The sequence below is a fragment of the Electrophorus electricus genome, chromosome 10, assembly GCF_013358815.1.
Source record: "Electrophorus electricus isolate fEleEle1 chromosome 10, fEleEle1.pri, whole genome shotgun sequence".
NCBI lineage: Eukaryota > Metazoa > Chordata > Actinopteri > Gymnotiformes > Gymnotidae > Electrophorus > Electrophorus electricus.
The window spans coordinates 6,036,857-6,046,726 of record NC_049544.1 but is presented as its reverse complement, the minus strand read 5'-3'; the positions used below and the strand labels follow the sequence as shown (position 1 = coordinate 6,046,726).

Sequence of the window (9,870 nt, the reverse complement as noted above, 5' to 3'; positions counted from 1 at the left end):
ATTTCAGGAGAAATGAGCTAGATACAGACTCTTGCAATCTTTCAAGAAAACCAAACGCAAGAGATCCATCTTCATCACTATGCATCAGCGTATACAGCTGTGCCTTCACTCTCATTTAGGGCAACAGAAACAGCTGCATTTTAGAGACACACAGGCCAGTGTGACATTTATAACTCATGACACCAAGTCATCAGCTCGCAACCTCATACATTATAGCACAACTATATCTGCCCGCCTCGACTTTTGCGACACTTCTCTCATTAAACTGATATGCGCACTTGTACTGCTCCACTGGGAGATCAGACCTGGGGAGGGCCAGTTGGGAGAGCGTTGCGTTTTGCTAATAATACAAGCACGACGATATCAATATTCAAATGTGAATGAAATAGTCTCTTGGTGAAAAGGTTGCATTTATGGAACTAGCTGCTTATTAGAATGCACCATCCCTAAGGGTTGGGGATGAACTATGTAGAAGTGTGATCGCTAAGAACAGAGTTGGTGACTGCCGAGCAGTTATCTAGCTAGTTATCTTTGCCTTCAGAATTAAAGAACTCTCTTATAATGTCTGGGCAAGCTCAGCGCCGTAAGCTAGCTAACTACGAAGCTAGATACATAAAGTGTTTATAAGTTTATAACCGTTTCACCAAGTGACTATTTCAATCATATTTTAATATGGATATTGTCCTGTTTGTATTATTAGCAAAACCCACTACCCTCCCTACTAACCCGTCCCAGGTCTGATCTCCCAGCGGAGCTGTACAAGTGCACAAATCAGTTTTGCAACAAGTCTAGAGAGAGAAGTGTTGCAAAAATCGAGTCGTGTCATGTTTAGAGGTTGTGAGCTGTAATTTTAACATCCATAACCAATGTCTATTCTACGAGCTCAGGCGTCAAAAATACAAGTACATATTTTATTTGACAAGTTCTCAGATCAGGTCCTACAAGTTCTCAAGCTTTGCAACATAATTACCTTCATATGTTTGTAATTAGAATGATGTTAGTAAAAGTGTGTCCAAGACCAACAGTATTTGGCACATGACACAGCACCAGTATTTGTAATAAATGTTGCTTGCAACTGGTGAATTAAGTTAATGTAAGAAAAAATAGTTTATATCTTAGGATGTGTCTGGATGTGTAGATTATTAGGTAGCAGAACAAATAGGTTTAAACAGGTTTCATTTTCTTTTTTTTCTTCTATTATTTAAATCTTAACCAATCTACGTCCTGCTAATTTGGGAAGGCAAAGTGCAGATATGCTATTATATGTTCCTGCCTCAGCTAATCACTCTTCTCCTAACGACAAGGACATTTCCTAAATTGCCAAATGTTATCTTACTTGCCATGAAGCAGAATGAAAGACCCTTCTCCTTTTCAAAACTACATTCAGTATAAATGCACGTAAATGTACAGTATAATAACATGTTGGGTCTGGTAGTCTCATTGTAAAACCCAATATATAGTGATACCCTACCTAGTTACAATAACAACAACAGAGCAATAAACAGAATGAGGGCAATACTGCAATGTGTCCTAATGTGGACATTTACTGACAATAAATACTGAGCAAAACTACAATAAAACTGAAATCTTTAGATATAGAAACATCAATGTAAACGATAGAAAGTAGACAGAAGACATAAAGACAGATAAAGTGCAGATGGGATGTAGTCTGAGTGGGGAGGCATACCATTAGGAAGGTGTATGGATTACAATGAGAACAGCACGTAGTCTACTGAATAAATGAGTGTGTGTATGGATCAACAGCTTCATGACCCAAAGGTAGAAACTGGTCCTAAGTGTTGTAGAATGGGATACTTCAGTATCCCAGAAGGAAACAAGCAGTCTCTTGCTGAGATTTTAGAAGTCTTACCGCATCTCTGTAGACAGTTTCATTATTGTTGGTGACCCTCATCTGTAGTGTCATTAGCAAACTTGAGGGTGTAGTTTATTCATGCTGGACAGCATAATCATGTTTTTTTAGGGTGTAAAACTAAGAAAACACTATGTCTGTGGGCTTTGTCCAGAGGGAGGTGTGGTTAGTATCTCCTAACCTGACAGATTGGGCTTTGCCATTGGTGAAGACCAAGACCTAATTGCAGGTCTTGAACATCATGCTTTCTCCTGCACTGTGGTCATTGTAACAACATTGTTACATAGGTGTCCTTTCTAGCAAGGTGACTCAATGCCTAGAGAGAATGGGATTTGTGTAGAGCTGTTAGCACATAGGCCAACTATTACAACTTCTGTGAGTCAGACATGCTGCTGTCGACAAGTGTATATTATAACAGAATGGTGTGCCTAAGGGCACTAGTCATTCAGACATTTGATTATGAATAATTTGGCACCAAGACAATGGATGTAGTCTTGTATCCAAGTGGGGACAATCAACCAGGGATGCCCTGAAGATGTCAGTGAGAGTGGCAACCAGTTGACAGGTACCTACTGTGGGCACAGAGCCCAGGAATGCCATCAGGTCCAGCAGCTTAGTGAATGTTCATTCTCATCAGAATAATCTTCACTTGGTGTGTGAACAGTGAGAGCCCCTGGCAATCGATAGAAACTATGACCCTTCTGTTTTGCTCTTAGGTGCTACTTTCAACTGCAACTGGCAGGCAAGCATCACTGGTGTTTATACCAGTGACTTTACTCATACCCGCCAGTTACCTGTCACATAACCTGTGGAACTGCTATTGCTGATGTTGTTCGATATCCGCAGTATGTAGCTGTGTTTTGAAAATCTGATGCCAGCATTCCTGTTGTTTCTGGCTACCCTAAGCGCTTCCCTGTGGCCAACCTTGAAAACTGCTATATAACCTTTCAGTAGTGAACAAACGTCAGTATTTCTTCCAGTGTTTTTAGTTTTGTTGTGTCTTTCTAGTTACATCTTTCTTGTAATTGTGACATTATCGACACTTTTCCATGTAGTCCATCATTAATAGTGCATATGGTGTATAGTCATCCACACTTTTATGTGACCCTTGGACTGCTGCTGTTTTGAATGTGTCCTAGGAGCCCATTCAAAACTACATCTGCATTCTTAAGATGTGATAGAATGTCACCGAACTAACACCCATCATTTTAATTTTTATATCATTAATAGTGACATACTGAATTAATAAAAATAAAAAAGATTCTGAGTGAGCATGTGAGTGAGTGAATGAATGAATGACAAAATGAATGAGTAAACAAGTGAGTTAGAAGCCAGGCTGCTGAAGTGCCTAACATGTAAAAAGGACATCTTAGGCTTAAAATATGAAAAGCCTTGAAATACACATTTCTACAAAAACAAATACGCTACGTTTCTTTTTATTTATTTTGGCTTATTGATCATGTCACAGAGAGCGATCAAAGACACCGCGGCAGCAGAAGCTGCAGGCCTTTTTGGTTTGCCAAATAGTGTAACTCTGAATTGCTGCTAACCACTATTAACATAAGCCAGAGGCCAAATGAAAACGTGTCAGTAATATGGTCAGGGCCACAGTTGAAAACATTGACCACATTTAGCATGTGTTGCTATGACACATTTCTAAGCCCTTACTGAATCTTCATGCTTCACTGAAACAGTGATTGCGGAGAGCCTCAGGATCACACATCTCTCTCACATGCCCAGCATTCAGTGAACACACTTGGACGAATTGCTATGGCAACTGGTTGCTATGGGTGATGTGACACCACCACATACTCATTTGGTGGGGGAGAGGGAGTTGGACAACAAAAGCCAGGAATGCAAGCAAGGACGATAAGCTGTTATTTTGATTTCTGAATTGTTCGAAGGATTGGGTTAAAAAGTTGAGCAAACGTATGGCTCCGGGTAGGCAGCCATAATGGAAACTGAGCCTTCATTTATTTTTGGTGTCTATCTGCTTGCTTATGACGGATCTTTTTTAGCAGCTCCTCCACAACAGGTAAGTGAGTGATTCTTCTATTGAAATAGAACACGGAGATCATATCCATGCAACTCCATAGAATTATAAGCTTATAACTAGATATTGCCAGCTAAAATATATATGATAAAATGCATGATTCTAGGGCTAATAAATATGAACAAAATTACAGAAGGGCAGATATTGCACTTACTGGACCATATTGCATATATTTCTGTCAACATAGGAAGGCACATGTATGTCAGTTAGGCTACATTTATTGCTATATGTGCAATCATGTTTATATATGGATTTGCAGTGAGATTATTTATTATGTTATGTGAGTTAAAAGCAGTAGTTTTCGTGTAACAGGCACACGTGAGTCATGTGAAAAAAAATGTTCTACATTACGAAAACACAAAACATCACAGGGAGTGTCACATCTATTACTGGGCACTGACATCAAAGAATTGTACAGGGTCACTGACCATCAGTATGGTTGGGGATTGACATGAGACGACATGAGAATATCATGATTCCCTTTCTAAGTCATTCCACTGGAATTTGAGGCATGTATTTGAAATGGGCTGAACTGCTTATAGATGTGCAGACATAAACATCTTGTTGCAATACTGTAATACTTTATTGTATTCATAAAAAGATAATTAACATAATATGTCTTAGTATTGGATTCATAATCATTAGGGTCATAGTGTCCACAGTATTGACCACCTAAGTTCACAACGATACATGCTGAAAGTACATAAAATATAAAGCTATGTGTTCTCACTTAAAGCAAAACCATCATTTTCTGTCCACCCTCATGTCTGTCTTTCTGTCGTTTTTCAACTTCTTCCCAATATGATAAAAAAAAACCCAATGAGTATAGAATAAAGGAGAATTTAATAATATAAATCTTGATTTTCTTTTCACTTTAGAATTTCTATCCCAAAGCAAATCTGTCACAGTAACACATTGTATGCACCCCCCCCCCCCCCCAATCAATCCCCCATTCCTGGAATAAGATGAATCTAATTGTCTCTAAAATGGTTGCGAACAGGGGACTTGTTGAATCTGAGGCTCCCCATGATGGCTGTCTGCTGCTGAGCCCACGGCGTTGCAGGAGGCTGGTGAGGATGGCGGAGCACCTCCACAGCAGCACACTGTCTGCATCTGGGGCCACGCAGCCCATCCCTTTCCTCACCCTCGAGCAGAAGGCAGCCTTCGTCTTTGTGCTGCTCCTCTTCATCTTCCTGGGCCTGCTGATTGTGCGCTGTTTCCGCATACTGCTAGACCCCTACAGCAGCATGCCCTCGTCCACATGGACAGACTACATGGAGAAAGACACATTCGACTACCGCATCGCCTGAGAGACTGCCCAGGCTCAGCCGGGCAATACGCCACACGATGGCTACCTCAGCATCCTCACCACCGAGTCCACCATCGCCTCCTCAGTATTGCTATACCATGCTGATGGTGTGCCTTGGTGTGTCCTTCTTAAAAAAATCACACGTTCCAATACGCTCCCATTTCTTCCATCTGTTCTTATGAGATATTTTACTGCCAGCACAATACCTCACAAATTTCACCACAGCTGATAAATGATGTCATATCCAGCTCCTCTGAGAAGTATTAGCGATGACACATCTGCAACTAAAACTAGCCAATTACCTGTCACAGGTCATTTGGGTGAGCTATTTGGCTGACTTTTGTCATGTCCTTGCAGTGTAAATTATTAATCCTGAAAATGAGGATAATCCTTCATTGAATTTATCATTCCACTACCTTTTTAAAGTGCTTTGGTTTACAGATTTTTAAATCCTCTGAGCTCTTTGTTGAAGAAGTACCGAGCTTTCGGCCTTATGATTCAGCGTGTTTACAGAGCTGCCAGAAAAATCTGGCCTTGCTGTTCTAAAGCTACATGTCAATCAATGTAATGACCAACCAGCCTCCATGGGCATCTGAATGAGTGCTTTCACAAGACCCTTCTCTCTCTATGTGTCTGTCTCTCTCTCCTTCTCTCTCTGCAGTGTGCTTCAGTAGGGTGTGTCTGATGTTGAACAGTGTTTCCTGATACTAAAAAACAAACTTCATTCCAATGGTGTGAATTTACTGTTGTGCACAAGCTATCAGTGTTTTTGCAAACTTTCTTGTGCAAAGCTGTGAATAGCTAAACTACATGTTTTTAAAAAGAAATGAAGCTCACAAACAAAAATAAATATGTCTATAATGTGCAGAAGAGTTAAATATTACCATTTTGGTGCCTGTTTCAATTTAATTTTACTACCAGCTACTGCTTTACAGTCTGTAAAGGTGAGATTGCTCTGTTTAATTTTGTCCTTATTGGGGACAATTGTTGCCACAGTACACTAAACTCTAGCGTCAAGAATGATAGTAATTATTACAATGCACATTGTGTTTCAGCTGAGTGATGTGTGTGTGTGTGTAATCTACTAGATACTTAAACTGACAGACACTAGTTTTTACAGAAAGACCATGTGCCATGTGGTTCACAAGTGGGTCTTGCATTTGTTGTGCTTTTTATATTTGTTTCCAAATAAAGATAAATGTATTTCTCTGAAGTTACTGAATGACTTCAGGATTCTTTCAAGTCAATTGAATCTCTTAGGCAAATGTACCCTCTCAAATTGCTTAGATTTTATTTTTGCTTTAAGAAATTACATATAATATATATCTCAAAGAACATGTACAGAAAAAAGCCTGGACGCCCAATCATTTCAGGAAACTGCCAGTTACGCATACATTCATTTTGAATTATTTTTATTATTTCTACTGTGGGATTTTTTCATTCAAATGAACTCATAATGTAGAATATTCTATGTTTCTTTAATTGATTACTGTGTGTTTTGATTAGCACTACAAGGCCTCGGTTAGTGAAGAATTTCAGAAGAAATGAGCTAGATACAGACTCTTGCAATCTTTCAAGAAAACCAAACGCAAGAGATCCATCTTCATCACCGTGCATCAGCGTGTACAGCTGTGCCTTCACTCTCATTTAGGGCAACAGAAACAGCTCCATTTTAGAGACACACAGGCCAGTGTGACATTTAGAACTCATGACACCACTGCAGAGACAGTTGATTTACCCTCACCATGACAGAATGGGTAATGACTCATGAAATATATTGAGGGGAGCTAAACTTGATTCAATTATGCATTCTGTTTGTTATTTAAGAACTAGATACATTGTGTAGATTGAGGTTTAATGACAATGTTCTAAATGTTATAATGCTATTTAGAGTGGATATGGTATTTTGTCGTTTCTCCTAAGTGGCCTTAAATGTCAATGTTAATTTTACTGTAATACATAATGAGTTTAGTATTCGTGATTAGATTAATACATTAATATTTATTTCAATAATTTACAATAGAGTATCATAGAGCAAATAGCCAAATGTTTATATTATAGCCAATATTTCAGGCAACAATAACAACAACAACAATAATTATAATAATTTTAAAATATATAGATTATGCAGTATTCATTTCATTGCACTTCTTTCATTAACATGCATATTTTCTGTGGACAAAATTGAAAGTTAAATCAGTAATACCATTCAGTGAAACCTATGTTTGTCTACTTCTGTCAATAAGTTATGTGTGTGCAGTGCTTGAAACCAGAACTGCCTATTTATTTACACTGGTAAAATTATTTGCTGCAAAGTTTTTTCAGTTTGTTTTATGTGTCGAAGTAGTTAGAAAGAATAAGATTTCCTTACATTTGTTTAAATCAGTTAAAAACAATTAATTGCAATCCTAATGTAATACATTAAATAACATTTCACTATAGATTTATTAATGATAATAGAATTTTCTGGCAAACAACCAGGACTAGATTTGATTTGCTTAACCTGGCAAATGATTGAATTTAATTTAGAACCATTCAGATTCTGTAGGTACATTACATCATGATTTAAAACACCTCTATAGACCTAAAGCTGGAAAGGTGCAGTTAAATTCAAATCCACATGGTTCAGGAAATGCTTGTGGAAAGCCCATTTGAGAACTCATCAAATATACAATGCATTGAGTCATATTACAAAATTCACAGACCTGGGCTCTGTTTCAGAAAGCATGTTTAATAAACTCTGAGTCTAAACCTGGGTTGACTAACTCTGAGCTGTCAAATGTGTTATTTGTCAACCTGCGCCATCTCACGAGGGTCATTATCACCCTAAATGTAGCTAATGTAGATAACGTATATGCCATAAATTACTGACCCCACTTAACCCTTGGCTAAAATGTTGTGTAGATGCCGTGTGTGTGTGCGCGCATGTGCATACACACAGGTGCAAGCCAACTGACAAAAATGTACTTTGTAGCAACTGAGGATAAAATATAAAAATATAGTTAAGGTCTAATTTCATTACAAGCAATTGTGATGTTGTTCAGCCTCCCCTATCTAATTAAATGGCAGTTGGGACTGCATTCATCATGTATTTAAGTAGTTAATGAAATTTTATAAACACAAATAAAGTAAATTATCAAATATCCCAAGTCTACCAGTATTTAAAATGTCTATTTTAAAGCAACACCTAAATACATTTATACATACTGACCTTCGTGATAGCCAATAAAAGAAGGCTGAAGCCCAAAAAACAGGTGGGGGGTCCACCATCATCACAGAAGCTGGAGAGATGGCCCTTAGTGAAAACAATAGGAGACCCATTGATGAAGACATCTATGAAGGAATCTCATATAACCCCAATGCCATCAGGTCAAAGGCCTTCATAGGGGTTAGTTTTTCAAATGAATTATATAAATGTACATTCATCCAGTGGTAGCTCACTGATGCCTAACCATCAATCTTAGAACATACATACATACATACATATATATATATTGTGTGTAATAATCAATATTGTGTATAACAATCCTGAGTCATGCACAAACCCAGGCCACTTTGCTGCCACATTTATTGATAAAATATTGATTATTACACACACACACACACACACACACACACAAACACACACACACACACACACACACACACACACACACTTATATATATATATATTCTGTGTGTAATAATCAATATTGTGCATATGTTGTGTATATATTTTTGTGCTCAACTTTTTGAAAAAAGCTGAGTCATACACAACCCCAGGCCACTTTCCTGCTACATTACTGATGATGTGGACTGACTCATAAATGGTGTTCACAGTGCAGAACACTAACTAAGGGGAGTAGCTGCCATGTTAAGTATCCTTTATTTGAAATGCTAAAGGCTAATATTTACCTGCACATTAATGCTGTGGAAAAACTTACACACATAATCTCCTTCATTTACTGAAGGGGCTGTGATAGGAATTTGAGTGCATCCAGTCACATCTGGAAACCCTAAAATATATCCAAATAACTGATTAGTGCTTTAAGTCTCGAAGGTCATACTAATCAAATTAATTATTCATTAGACTGATACTAAAAATCTGCACAGTACACGTTTTTGTGCAAGAGTAACATTTCTGGCAGCCCAACATACAGTTGCCTTGGAAATATGATCAGCATCCCATTGGCAAAAAAACAGAAGTGCAACCAATATGTGTGCAAAACAAGGAATCTGTTCCACGTTGTCATATGAGCGACGTGAGGACCGAGAATATTGTTCAGAAAAATAATCGAATGTGCATAAAACCGGTAATGCTAAGTAGATAATCATCAGGGAATGATAAAGTCAAACAAATAAATAAAACTACCAGCGAGCAGGTTTGGCTCTATGTTGCCATAGTAACTGACAGAGTTTCGCTGAATTCGCTTTGGGAAACCAAAAACCCCAAGTTTCCTTCAACAAACTCTTCAGTTTCACCAAATCCGTTTTCCGATACAGAGCTCTGGAATTCGTCCAGTCAAAAAACAAACAAACAAACCAAAAAAAAACCCCCCCAAAAAAACAACGACCAAAAAACCAAAACAAGAACAACAAAAGAACGACCAGTAGCCACAAGGTGTCAGTAACGAAGGGCGAAAGGAACCTCCCCTTTAA

The 9,870-nt window shown here is 38.2% G+C and overlaps 1 protein-coding gene across 1 annotated transcript; it reads left to right on the top strand.

The window, feature by feature from the left end:
* Nucleotides 1–3,596: 3,596 nt before the first annotated feature.
* LOC113571218 (cortexin-2) lies at nucleotides 3,597–6,454 on the top strand. Its single transcript, XM_027000044.2, has 2 exons — nucleotides 3,597–3,905; nucleotides 4,924–6,454. The coding sequence occupies exon 2, from the start codon at nucleotides 5,000–5,002 to the stop codon at nucleotides 5,231–5,233; it is 234 nt and encodes a 77-aa protein (XP_026855845.1). The 5' UTR covers nucleotides 3,597–3,905; nucleotides 4,924–4,999; the 3' UTR covers nucleotides 5,234–6,454.
* Nucleotides 6,455–9,870: the final 3,416 nt, after the last annotated feature.